Source organism: Sparassis crispa (assembly GCF_003851025.1).
Source record: "Sparassis crispa DNA, contig_000011F, whole genome shotgun sequence".
NCBI lineage: Eukaryota > Fungi > Basidiomycota > Agaricomycetes > Polyporales > Sparassidaceae > Sparassis > Sparassis crispa.
In genome coordinates, this window is record NW_020939757.1 from 503,423 (window position 1) to 517,128 (window position 13,706).

Sequence of the window (13,706 nt, forward strand, 5' to 3'; positions counted from 1 at the left end):
CGACGTTTTTGCCACTGGCACACTCCACATTTACAATTCCTTCGCCGTCACGGGGTGTATGCATTTCTCGCCGTGAGTAAAGTACTAACGCTCTGAATGATATCATCGTTCACCCACACAGATTGACTCTCGATATACTGTATACATGTCGGTTAATAGCGACCGCATTGCCTGCTTGGGATAAATACAGTGATCTGCAGGAAGAAAGTCCGCGCTCCATCGTGCTTCCTTTTCGCAGTGACCAAGACCAATTCTGATCCTCGTGTCCACCTGCTGAGGCATGAAAGTGGTGCTTTCAACGCGACAATGATAATCACCATGGGACAGCCTTCGGTCGTCTGCGAAGCGCGTTCCGATTTCCCCAAGTTTGTGCGGCGCTGCAAGAAACAAGCTCGGACAGGTTATGGATCAATGCACGCGTCGACGAGACGCTGAGTTTCAGAGCCATGCCGCTTGCGTGCAGCAGTTTCGACAGCTTCCTTGCTTCGACTACTGTATACTCGTCCAGATTTGTAGCTCGGGGCTGACTTACCTCCGATACGATATCAATGCGGTTATGCGTCTTCTGTCTTCCAGGCTGCAGGTAGCTATAGGAAAGAGGACCACGATCCAACACGAGCAAAAACTCCAAGCGCCGAGTAGGTGCGTCCCGATAGCCTTCTGTACTGAAGCCATCCTCGTTTGGTACAGGTCCAACTGCCGATTGGAGCCGGCGCTGTGACAACCGAATAACCAGTACGACGAGACTTGCTGCCTGGAATACTCGTTTACAATCATCGAATCGCGTACGGAGCTCTGCTGACGTCCAGGACATCACAATGACTGCATTCCCAAATTCGTCCGGAAGTATTTACATGTAGTTCAGTTTGAAGGCATACTGGAGTATCGTGTCCTCCACCCCCAGTATGGGCTCATCCATGCCTTACGTCCCGTTGGCCCTGGCGGACAAAGCATCTTGGCACGAGAGGATGAACTATGTTTTCCACGGAATCCACTTCCACATCACATTTGCACTTAGTTCCGCCGTCACGGACAATAAATACATGAGACCAAAAAGTTGTTGCGTTGCTCGTCAGTAAAGTTAACACAATGCCGACGGGAAAATTAATGCTCATCAACAGTGTTGGGGGACTCGCTACTTGCGAACCGTAAGCTGCTCATACGAATCGAAATGAAGTTGATAGAATGTTGCGATCCGTTTGCTTCCAGAGCCAGATGGATGTTAAGCTGTTGAAAGATATGGAAGCATGTCAATGAGGTTAATTGTTTGCTCACTAGCATTCGGCAACCGCTGGTAGACACCAACGCGACCCACATCCTTTATACAAACAGTAAGTTCTGAAAATGTTATGTGATGTTAAGGCATTCGGACTCACGGAGGGAAGGTCACAGAGATGGTCTCCTAGATAGGGATCGGACAATCAATGAGAGCTCCATGATATGAAAGATCACATAACATACCCATCCTTCTGACCGAAGAGTGCTCACCAGGCTCAAGCCAAGGATGACCGCAAGATAGAGAAGTGTGTCGCGTAGTATGACAAACAAAGCTCGAAGGGGGGGGGGGAATGCCCTGATGAACAATTTGTCTTCCTTTGATGAGTAGGAGAGTAAGGAAGGCGCCTTCAGTGCTGGCTCTTGGAATCCACAATATCCATTCATACGCCTGTAAATGTGATGGCATGCATCCCGTCCACGACTTTGGCAGTTCGATGGCTACGACGGACGAGCACTTTGTCTTGCCAAAACGGCCCTACTTGCCTTGAGTATTGGCGGCAAGTATAGCATACACCACGACCATCCACGTGAGTTGGAGGCCCAGAAACGTCCCTACAATGATTAAGAGTCGCCTATCGCAATTGAAGGCAGCATGAAGCCTTCCGAGAACAATTGCTACAAAGTGGATTTGCCATTAGCTCAGACAACCTCCAGGTACGCAGTCGCTACGAACCAAAAAATGTGAGATGAAGAGGTGCCATAAGATTTGTATAGAGATTGAACCATATCTTGCACCTGGGTCACTGATTCCTTGAACACCAAAACCAAGTTGTCGGATAACACATACCACTGCATTACCGCCCACGAAATCAGTACATGGAATTCAGATTGCCAGACATGCGACTTACCTTTGTATGCGAAGCTGGGATGACCGCCATGACTATCAATGACATTAATACCGAGAGCTCTTCGATTCCAGGTAAGTACGCTCTCACTCACCTATATTACCAAGTCTAATGCAAAGGAGAAACGATCAGATCAATACAGTATATTCGCGTAGGGCCCTCTTCAACCTACATTAGATATCCTAGGCTGTTCTCAGTCATCAGACTCAAACTCTGACGGACCGTATAAATAAAGACCCTTACGACCAGTAACGACTCTTGTAGCCCAGCGGTCAGTGAGTACGTCAGTCATTAAACCAACGGCACCCACCAGCCAGAAGAGCAATCGTGACCTGATGAATGGCCCGCGCCACATATACTTGAGCTATCCAGTCAGTCGATATAGTGTAAGTATTGGCGGATCGTCGATCAACGTCCGTCGTTACCTCACTCTCAAGAGTCAATACTGCACCAATAGGTTACGCGTCAGCCAACAATGTAAAACAGCTAAAAATAAAAACTCACGATAATCGTAGACGACAATAGTAAGCGCCACAACTAGGGAAAGGGGGATCATGAGCACTGATTTTCCAAGACAACTGGTATGTTTCCAACACTTACTCCACACAGAGCGTACATATATAGTGGTAGTCGTGCACAATTGATGTTGATATGGTTGTGTTCTGCTCAAAGAGGTCGAGGTGAGACCGAGAGACTCGGATAGCTGCATTCGCAGGTATGAGCATGAGATCCAACTGCGAGGAAGTAGGCTGCGAGGCTCAGCGGCTGATTTGAGGTGTAATATATAGGGACCGCAGCTGGCAACTGCTATCAAGATCAGAAGCGATGTCACACTGAGTCGTCGAAAACATCCACAGTCTGTCATCTTACCGGCGCTTCCGCCGTCAGAAGGCCTTAGTCCACTGAGGCTGCGTATGGGTTCGTCTAATATGGAAAGTGAATGACGGGAAACTGCTGCTCTCTCGAAATGGCCTTAGACATACATACATGCTGCGCACCTTCACTCGTTCATGAATTCTTAGGCAAGACGTCTTTATAATAGGAAGACTGCCGCAGTGTCACGTATGCCAGCATATGCCACGATCTGTGAATCGCAGCGCTAAGAGTGCATAAATAGCCCCCAAGACCTTAGGCATCCTTAGACCGCATATTCATGCAGGGTGAATGAATTTAGCTAGGAGCAGCCTGAGAGCAAGAGTAAACACAAAGGTCACACTGTGTACTATGTACTGGGCAGCCTGAGACGAGCAGTAAACAAGACAGAATATTACGCCATGCTCAAGTTCGACTACACCATGAACGTTGGGAGCGATGTGCTGCAGGATCCCGGCGGCCCAGAAGGCAGATGGTAAACAAAGTTCTGCCTCAACCTTCGTGCATCAGGATTTCTCCCCACGTGACCAGCAGACGAGCTGTGACGAATGTCAACAACTATTTTAGCAAAACAACGGGAAGTACACGTCGAACAAACACAATGCTCATGCCCCCAGGCGTTGACTTGACCATGAAACTGTGGTTAATCTGGACAGCGCGTACAAGTCCATTGGGAGGTGTGGTGTCGACGCAGGATGCCCAATCGGTGTATCAGTAGGTGCTCGGTAGGACTCACTGTGCTCTTGAAGGATGACCGTGAAGGCTCACTCGGTCGTGGTTCTGTCGGAGTAATGGCTCGTCAATGCCTTCAGATGTCGATTGTAGTCTCCCAAAGGCAGTTGTAGATACTCTGCTTCAACCTTCGTGACTCAGGATATCCGTACGTCTATTGCTGTTCAGGCCGTCCCGACGTGCACTTAGTTATTCCGCTCCACCGTCACGACAGCACTGTGGTTAGGTCGTCGAGACCAAGGACTGAAAAGGGTGGCTCTCTTGTGGTACCGTGGTATGGAAGCCTGCAGTAATTTACCCAGAGTGGCCCCATATGTGCATCATCGATCGACTTCCTTGTCACCGTCGCGACAGTGGAGTTACGATCACGAAGCTAAGTTCTCGTCGCGACGCCGTCATATCTTCTTCGAGTGTATGAACTCTGTATGACTGTCATAATGTTCGTGCGTGCATCTTGACGGGACGGGTGCACAGCCACGTACGCATCTCCGCTGTCCGACTCGTCCGTCGCACGGCGACCGCACTATAGCCAACCTCCCATCTCCCATCTACGGCCCAACGCCGATCGGGCGCTGACATTGACACTCTTCCTGCACCAACGTTCATAACTTGCAACACTTCATTCCAGGAGCGAGCACTTGGTCAGTTGATCAGGTAACACTAACGTGCCTCATCTTGCGGATCGCACGCCCTCGTATGTGGGTTTTGACGTGGCGCAGTGTCTGTAGCTCTGGTCACCCTTGTTCTTATCTCCGCCAACAGCGAGTCCAAGCCTTCTCGTGCGGTGGCTTCGTGGAAGACGTTCGCCGGACAGCTGCGACAATCGCGCCTTCAGGATTTGTCTACTACGCTTGGCGTGACTCACTCCGCGTGCATATGGGAAGGGGCTACAGGATAAGCCATAACGGCATGGCCGATTTCTAAATCGCAGTTGCCAGAGTGAACACTCTAACCACGATGGATTGTGAGTACGTAGCATGAAATCTCGCGACAGAATGACCACAGAGTTCCGAATTACTTCCCGAAGGTCCGGAATGAGTGAACACTTTTCCTCGGGCGACCTCCTCTAGAATGCGATTGCCCGTCGGAGTGCGATAGCCTACCTTTTATTGATCGCCCGTGGATTTCTGCGAACTCGCCAAGGGGGGGAATACATAAGTGACTACACTTCCTCCGCCGTCCCGTTACCCTGCGGTATGTCATGGTCACACACGTTCGCCGTGCTGTCGCTGTCTTGTGAAAGATGACAGATGCAATCGCGGCGAACTTCCAATTCTGCCAAGGGAAGCACTGGCAGGGACTCGTACCTCCGCTTATCAATCCTCCGTTCTCCTCTTCGTACGCCTTGTACTTAGGGAGCGTTCGACCTGTCGAGGGGTGGGTATCATTGTCGAAGGATGTTTTTGCGTACCTCGGAGGCTGGTCTCGGCGAACATGGAGATCACATTCCTGAGCAAATGTGAGACTACATAGACCCGATCCAAGCTGGGCGGAGCAGGTACTCTTATTCCTGGCACTGACTGTATTGTACCTACTGCCCTAGAACGCAAGCGGTTCACCGAAGTTCCAGTACCACGATGCTGTTCGCTGCCTCGAGCTCGGAAGATCACAAGCCATTGGTCGGCGCCGCAAGACGGCTTGATGGTTTATTCGTTTTTCGAGAGATCATTCGTACCTGGAGCACGAGACCTTCCTTTTTGGTCGGTCTATACCCATGACGATTGGACGAGACGTCTGCCGAGGAATGGTGCTCACGGCTTCCGAAGAGAATTATTAGATTTGATGTCGCCTGCGGGAAGACTTCTGCGCTGACTCTCCATCATGATCGCGTAGGTTTCATTGTTTCAATGCAATAATAATTCCTGTGCGCATTGCGGAAGACGAAAACATTCCCATGTTCCTCCGTGTTATTTGTCTGTGAGTATTTTCACTTTGCCAGTGAGGCTCAGGGACGCACCAGCTTTGCGCCAGCTGTCATTTGGCTGATCATCAGGACACTGTTCGCAGACGGTTTGGGGCTGTGAGAGAACGAACCCCGGCTGGCCATAACCGGAACAATACTGGGCTTGGCCTATCCGCACACTCGCGTCGCGGACGTGGATCTGCTTGATTTGGAGCAGCGCCTATCCGTGCGTACATATACACGGTCCTGGTTAACTTGAAGCGTGTCGTTCATTCTTTTTACCATTTGGTTCGCTTGTAGATAGTCTTCCTCGGGTTCGTGTTCGGTATTAACTCCTTCCAGTCCGTGCACAAGTTGGTTGGCCGTTCTTCAGGCGAGAGCTTGGACTCTAGTGGCTCAAGATGAGCGAGACTTTCTCCATGCAGGAAGTGTAGGTTAACAAAATACTTGCTGAGGCGGATGTCTGATCATGGTCTTCAGGTATCTGCACAACTACCTGCATCTGGTTGGCATCAGTGCGTGCGCGTCTGTACGTTTGCTCTGCCCAGACGTAGTTCAACTTGGCGCAGGCATATTTTATTACGATTACCTCATCACTTTTAGAGACGAATACTCGAGGATCTGGTCAAAGCCAAAGTCGAAAGTCTCCATCATGTTTTTTGTCAATCGTTATGTCACTTTCTTTGGTGTACGCTCCTTCACTTACTGTGCCTAAGCATATGTGCTGAGGTCAGTTTTAGGATATCGCTGTCAATTGGGGCAATTTTTACCACTTCAAGACCGATGAAGTAAGCCTGCCAACGCTGCAGATTTCCGTCTTACATTCTGAGCTCTGATGTTATTTTTTCCTCGCAGAGGTTTATACATACATGCATGGCGTCACCCATTGACCGTTAGCTAACCTTGAGCCAGTTGTAAGAGATACGCCCTTTACCGGCAACTACTCCTCATCCTCGCGCAAGTTATTGTTTGCAGTAAGGTCTCTAACCTCAGCTTTTCGAATCGTGTTTTGATCACTTCTCTAACAGTCAATCTCTTGCTACGCACGTACGCTCTTTACCGACGAGACAAACGCGTGTTAGCGTTGATCCTGGCGACAGGCTTGACATTATTGGGTCTCAGCTGTGTCAGTATTCATAATTTCCGTATCACCGGGTGAAACTCTGACATAAGGCAAAGTGGGCTGTCATAGGGTCACAAGAGGATATTGACCTAAACGGTGGATGTCACACGGCTGCCCCCAGAGTAACGTACGTTCCAGTAACTGTTGCTCTCCATTGGGTGCTCATTGTTGGAATAACCCTCCTCTTTCACTGGTGCCTGTGGATGATATACAGAGCAATCCGTGCGTCGCGCTATATATGTTCTTTCCCCCGAGAGTAATGGTTGAGCTGTTATAGGCACTGCCGTCGCTTGGGAGGCGCTATTCATCTACGACATCCTCATATTCTCCCTGACCGTGTTCAAGACGTTCAAGGAACGGTCCAGGAACGTGGTCACGGTTGGGAAGTTCGACGTCGTATCGCTAATCTTCCGGGACGGTGAGTGTTCAACCTTACCCGGTTTAATTTAGCTGATCCTCTAGCGCAGGTGCGATGTACTTCGCGTGAGTCGTGTACATTTCGCATCCTCTAGCGTTCACGGTATTTATTGCGTGCAGGATCATGGCGTCGGTGAACCTCGCGAACGTAGTGACGTTTTATGTAAGATTGTTCACTCTCTAATGTGCACAGGAGGCTGACCGTGATATAGGTCCTCACGGTATGCCGACTCAATTCGCCCAAGGCAAGCTATCTCACAGACCTTTATTCCTCCAGCCCCTCCTCCGCGGCGTGTTATCCACGTTCGCGAGCAGGTCAGTTGTTATTTTCTCAGACCCGTGACGAGCCCTCACATCGCACTCGCAGCGTCTCGGTGACTATGATGACGCGCCTGATGCTGAACCTCCACGAGGGGATCTACGCGCCCAGCACGACGCTCAACCCCTCCACCGAAAACTCCACGACGCTCCTCTTTACGTCGCGCTTCGCCATCGACGCTGCACAGGTCGAGGAGAGCGCGCTACAAGGCGCGGACCGGAACGCATACGACGACCCCGACGCAGACCCCGACGAGATCCGGGAAGTGGAGATCGTCGAAATGCACGACATGCAGCCACGACGGCGCAATAGAGATGCAGACGAGGTTGTGTAGCAGCGCACGACTGCAAGTCGAGCTGCCGTGCCATGATATCATAAGTTTGGGGACTAATGCAGGTATTGTTTTGTGCCAGTTTGCTGTAGATTAGTGTAATTTGTAGCTCGTAATGCTCGGCGGCGAAGCCGCCATATCGAGATGTAGACTTTATGGACATCTGGTCAAATTATTCTGCTACTCGATCACTTGATCGCGCTCCTGCCACGGAAAGAACGCGCCCTATCGGGAGCGCAGATGGAACATGGAAAGAATTTTCCCGTGACCAGCCGCTTCCGAACAACTGTGGGATTCAGAGACGTCTCCGTATGCCAGTGCAGCGCCACCAATCAGACTGATGCACCCACGCAACACCATCCGCCAGCCTAGACCACATACGGATACGCGTTGGTGATCTCTGGGACGTGGCGCAGGCCCGCACAACCACCGCCATTGATGCATTCAGCCAGGGTGGTGGCCACGTCCAAACCTTCGAAATACGCTCCATGCAAGAAACCTAGACGGGGAGATCAGCATGACGCTGGGGGAGTTGTGGTGCACCGCAGCGCTGGAGAAGAACATGCGGGTAATCCACTGCCATCGTCGTGGGTGACAATGACAATGGCTTGCCGGTCACGTCCTGTCCGGCAGCGTGTCTATGCGTCGCGGCGAGCAAGGACAGCGACTCACCGAAATACTTTTGGCTCGTCGCCTCGCCCGCGAACCACAGGCGCTCCTCGACCGTCGCTCGCAGGTTCTCGTGGTGCCCGCTGAAGAAGGACGCGGGCCAGTTCGAGTACGACCCACGGAAGAGCGGGTCGCTGTGCCACCGTGGGAAGTAGAACGCGAGCGGGTCAGGGACCGTCACGTTCGGGAACATCGCGCGCATCACCCCCAGCACCTCGGATTGCACCTCACCATCAGAGAGCGCCTCGACGTGCACCGAGAAATCACCCTGGGTAAGCTGTGTTAATGTCGCCCATCAGCGTGTGGAGAGGGGCGTACAGTGACGGTCACGAAGACAATTCCGGACCCGGGGAAAAAGTCCGTGATGTCGAGGCTTTGCCATACAGGATACGCCCCACGCGTCCTGTCGGCGTAGATGGCCATCTGGCCTCCAGTCGTTAACGGCACCTTGCTGCGCGTCTCCCGAGAGTTCTCACCTGAGTGTCGAACCAGAAGTTCTGCGGGAATTGCAGGAATATCTTCGTATATGTGGCCTTGCAACACCTACAGTGAACGGCCGTCCTCATCGCGGAAATAGCCGAAACCTACCATGACCATACTCTGGATCGCCTCCTGTTTCCAATCGGGGAGCGGAGGGTTAAACACGACATCGTCGTTCTGCAGCACCCCGAGACTGAACGTGCACAGCACGTAATCCGCGCTGAGCGTTGTCCCGTCAAGCAGGGCAACCTCGACCCCGTCCGAAGAGTAGGTGATATTCTGCACTGTCGCGTCATACATCACCTGGCTTGGCAGCAGAAACTCGGCAGCCTCCGCCTGGATGAAGTACTTGAACCCACGCTGGTCGATCGACATCTGGTTCGTCTCCGAGAATCCGCCCACGTCCGTGTCATACGTGTAGTTGTTTCCCTGACCGGACCCGAAATCAACGAAAGATGCGCGTACACGACGCGCTCGAGACGCACCCATGAGCTCGCGATCCACGAGGATTCTTCCGGCGTTTGCGCGTACTCCCAGTCAAACTGGTAATACTCGCATGCCATCTCTGCCGGCGTCCTCGGCTTCGCGTCGATTAGCCAGTACCCCGCACGAGCGGTCAAGTCCACCTGTTTCTTGGGCACGCGAGCACCCGCGACGACGGTGAGCGTCGTGTACTCGTCGGACGAGTCGTTGAACACGTCAAGGTAGTCCACAGGTCCCGTGTCATCATATGTCGCTGCGCAGAACGTTTAGGTCTTCGTACGAGACGGCGAACGCAAGCGGCACGCACACACGCTTCCGTACCAGTCATTGTATTGTGTCTTCAGGCCGTGCTTCTGCACTAAGTACCAAATTGGATTCTCTGGGCCGTCGTCGGTCTGCGTACCCTGCACCCAGTTTGCTCCTGCTCGCAATAAGTCGGCATTTCTACGCGTACTTTTATGCGTGCGTCACGAACCTCGCTCAATGTTCCACTCGTTCCCAGGAGCGCCGAACGTTTCAGTCTGCAAGCGACCACCCAATTCGCCTACCCGGGTTGGAAACATGATATAGGCTTAATATCAAGGCACGCGATGAACTCACCTCGCGCCTCGACTATCGTGAAGTTCGTGATGCCTTGCTTGTGAAGCGTGCGCGCCGCGATGACACCAGCGACGCCACCGCCAAGAATCAGAACACGCGCATTCCCTGTGTCTGCTCTTTTTACAGAGCGAGCAAACACCAGGGGAAGACAAGTGAATGCTAGGAGAACACGGCGGACACTGGGAAGGGACATGGCGGTGGATAAGGAGCAACCGAGGCAGAACTGGTAAGGGAGAAGCCTTTATATAGACTGGTGTGTCTATAAAGGCTTCTCCCTCACCAGTTCTCCTGGCCAGAAGGTTGACGTCGCAAAGTCCACATCCTGGAAGACACCAAATATACCGCACGTCTGATGTGGACTTCCATGTGTCCTCCATCACACAAAGTCGCGATTGACACGGAACGGTGATAGACGCATGCGTATAGTAGCCGTGAGGTTCGTCCATGTGCGTTATCTCTCGATAATTGTCAGACGGTCAGCGATCCCTTGGGAGGTTCGCCCACGGCCGTAAGTTCTAATGTTCCACACGGAGAAAGTACAATTTATAGAGTTTATCCACAAAGGCCTCGAATTTATGGTCCAGGAAGTAGCCTCAGCCCTCGTAAAATATCACTTTAACCCACAGGATAGAGTGAAGTCGGACTGAAAGAGTGCTGCATTCGCACGGGAGTTCTGACAGCCATCATGAGGACGTCAGTGAGACAGGACTGAGAACAAAGCCACGTCGGCAGAGACCTTGCGTGCATTTCTGGCACAGGACCAAGCTTATAACGCGGATACTTTACTCACATATCGGAGGAAGATGGGCAGATGAACGCCTTCGATAAGGAGGGCAACGGTGGAGGACGCCGCGGCGACCGGTCGGACTTGGAGTGCTGAAAGGGTGTCTGGGGGCCTGTTAAGGGAAACCTACTGCCAGTCAGTCCAGCGAGCGGGTTCGTTTACATGATTGTTGACAGCCATGCATCCATAGAATTTGAAGAAGGATAGTGGTGGTGAATAGACAAGAGCGGAACTCTGTCCAGGCGAAGGAAAAATACACGTTTGTTTATGTAAAATTTATTAACTTTTAATAAAATTGTACATCCCGCGATCACATGCGTCGCACAGCGAAGCAGGAAATATTTTTCTGCTCCCGTCTTCCTTTTGATCAACCGTTACAGCACGAAAGCCGCGAGGCTCTCACCGTACAGGATGACTCTTCGAGCGTCCACATTCGTGAGCGGGCTAAGGTCTGAGCATACTTTCTTGTCTCCCCGATCGACTCTAGCTGGGTCCAGTTCTAAAGAGCTGCGTGACGCACCAGCAATGCAGCTGCGCCCTCCGCCGATTCGAGATGTACGCTAATTCCTCATCGGCGCCATCTCGGGATGGTCCCAACGAATTTGCAGTGGACGAACCCTGCGAAGGAGGGAGAGCCTTTACGTCGCTGTCGCAGCTTTGGGACATGTCACGGAGATCGGGCGGGCAAGCGGTCGTGGTCGTCCTCTCTTTCCTCACCTCTTGGTGCCCCGCGCTGGGGCGTGCGAAACGCAGCAGCGGCGAGGGATGCGTGACACGCTCCTTGCGCCCAGTTTCCGAGGCGAGTGAGGAGCATGCGATGGCCGCCGACGCGTCCGTCCTTCAGCGCACTTCGCGGCTCACGTTTTCGGGGCTTTCGAGCCTCTGTGAAACTCGATTCAGACTACTCTCGTGCTGTGTTGGTCGACGAATTTTTGGTTCATTTTGTTCTTCGCGAACACACGATGCTCTGGCTGCGACTTGCCGTAGGGAGGTCGGTAACCTGGTATGTCTCTGTTTCCGCTGGCGTGCTTCTACCTGCTGTTGGGTTACAAACAGGTATTAATGTGACGTTCAACCGATGAAACGATATCATGCGGAAAGTAAAGCTTAGCACTGGTGAATTTATGCTCACAGTGTCCGACTTGTCGTTCGAGTACTCAAATTCTTCCGGGGGAATCTAGTCAGCACTCATGTGGTGGATTATTATTGTAACACAATTTGTCGATTGGGAGATGTGCTGATGTATTTTTACAAGACCACATAAAGCTTTGAACTGTCGCGGTTCCCGGAGAAATTCCACAAAAGTATGTGGTGAAGTATTGCCAACATTCAGTGCCAGTCGCACTGGCTCCACCTCCGTCTGCGAGATCTCCTTCAGCTTCCGATATCAGGCAAGCGCGCTAGTGCTTGACGGTGGGTTGAACAATTGATGACCCCTCAGTGCGATGATGAGCTTCGCAGGGCCCGTCCGTCCGTCGTCGCGCGTGCCGTCAGAGACCAACGGGTACATTGTATGCTGTACGAATGCGTCCTCCGGGTCACGTTAGGCGGCGAAGTCGCCCTCGACGATGTCGCAGTAACCGTACAGCTTGTGCTGCCACTGCGCGGCGCGCGTCTTCGCCCATTTTTGTTCGATAAGTTATTGGAGATTTTGTGCCGTGTTCCCGAGGTGTCACGCTTCAGACCACGTAAGAAGGAAATGATAAACAGTCAAAAGATAATGATACAATCCGATACAGTGCCAATTGATACAGAACAAATAAAGCCCGGACGCGGTCAGGTGGTGATACAATGAATGGTCGATCGCTCGGATGCTGGGCGGAAGCCAGGCGTACGCGTGGTGCTCTGGGGACAGGAATGAACGTGGTACAAGCTGGTGGGTGAATGTAGTCAGGGAGTGATGACTATGGTCTTCTTGCCAAGGAAAGCGATGGGCGAAAAGGAAGGGAAAGAAGGTCCACAACGTCGACTCATAGTCTCCACGCATAGACGACGGCGAGTACAATCACAAGGATCATGACAGCAAGCACCGCGAGTGCAAGGAGGCAGCGCTTCGCCCATTTGACCTCCGTCTGTCTCATCACTTGGATAATCTCCCGCCTCTCCGCCTCTGTCTTCCAGCTCTCCCAGTCGTCAGGTGCCCGGAGCGGGGAGATCAGGATAAGGGCTCCTGCAAACCAAAAGACTGGGAAGACTGCAAGAAACAAAGTCAGCTGAATGCTTCCAATACATTTATCGGAGACAACTCACGAAAGCCGTACACGAACAGATACTGCGCGAGCGTAGGCTGCTCATCCACGCGAGTGTACACAGGTGGATTCTCGGCAGATGCATACGGCGGCGGTAAGTCGGTATAAGAACCCGAGTATGTGACATCGTCATGCTGGCTATCGTGTGTACCCCTTCGCGACGAGGAGTGATCCACGCCGAAGAAGTCGTCGAGAGGGTCTGTGCCCTCTTCTTCGCTGGCAGCTTGTGCGCGAGCCTCGTGGACCATGGCACAGGGAGGAGAGGGAAGCTGGTTGTCGACGGATGTGCGAGGCGAAGTCTCAGAGATGACTTGAGCCTCTATGTCTGTGGCTGGTGCTGCCCTCCTCCAGCCAGTGAAGACATGGGAAAACGACGACAACAACGATGACATTTCGGCGAGTGCGAATGAAGACGGAGATATTCTGACCGAGAAAACACGTCGAGACTGAGGCGATAAATTGCTAGGTCCATGGCGATAATCCGAGGTGATTTATACACGGTCTGTTGCGGGTGGAAAACTTCCGGAAGTGCGTTGCTTGCCAACGAAATATTGCTGGTGGAAATATTCGCCTACGGGACCAAACAAACCAAAATATGGCCCTACAACCATATTGGGATC

General features: G+C 52.1%; 4 protein-coding genes across 4 annotated transcripts; 2 read left to right on the forward strand and 2 right to left on the reverse strand.

Annotated features, from left to right (window-relative positions):
• Positions 1-6,032: 6,032 nt before the first annotated feature.
• Positions 6,033-7,824, forward strand: SCP_1101650 (hypothetical protein; the record flags this gene model as incomplete). Its single annotated transcript, XM_027762600.1, has 14 exons — positions 6,033-6,061; positions 6,112-6,146; positions 6,201-6,319; positions 6,372-6,419; positions 6,487-6,523; positions 6,660-6,757; positions 6,811-6,881; positions 6,969-6,976; positions 7,032-7,172; positions 7,222-7,237; positions 7,292-7,334; positions 7,384-7,392; positions 7,449-7,486; positions 7,539-7,824. The coding sequence occupies 14 exons, from the start codon at positions 6,033-6,035 to the stop codon at positions 7,822-7,824; spliced, it is 978 nt and encodes a 325-aa protein (XP_027618401.1).
• A 365-nt stretch (positions 7,825-8,189) lies between these two features.
• SCP_1101660 (amine oxidase) lies at positions 8,190-10,246 on the reverse strand (the record flags this gene model as incomplete). Its single annotated transcript, XM_027762601.1, has 9 exons — positions 8,190-8,320; positions 8,494-8,758; positions 8,809-8,913; positions 8,967-9,023; positions 9,079-9,399; positions 9,456-9,706; positions 9,761-9,874; positions 9,929-9,997; positions 10,054-10,246. The coding sequence occupies 9 exons, from the start codon at positions 10,244-10,246 to the stop codon at positions 8,190-8,192; spliced, it is 1,506 nt and encodes a 501-aa protein (XP_027618402.1).
• Positions 10,247-11,390: 1,144 nt separating this feature from the next.
• SCP_1101670 (hypothetical protein) lies at positions 11,391-11,905 on the forward strand (the record flags this gene model as incomplete). The annotated part of the gene is made up of 2 exons (XM_027762602.1): positions 11,391-11,840; positions 11,894-11,905. 2 exons carry the CDS (start codon positions 11,391-11,393, stop codon positions 11,903-11,905), a joined length of 462 nt encoding a protein of 153 aa, XP_027618403.1.
• Positions 11,906-12,807: 902 nt separating this feature from the next.
• Positions 12,808-13,478, reverse strand: SCP_1101680 (hypothetical protein; the record flags this gene model as incomplete). The annotated part of the gene is made up of 2 exons (XM_027762603.1): positions 12,808-13,031; positions 13,088-13,478. The coding sequence occupies 2 exons, from the start codon at positions 13,476-13,478 to the stop codon at positions 12,808-12,810; spliced, it is 615 nt and encodes a 204-aa protein (XP_027618404.1).
• Between the last annotated feature and the right edge of the window lie 228 nt (positions 13,479-13,706).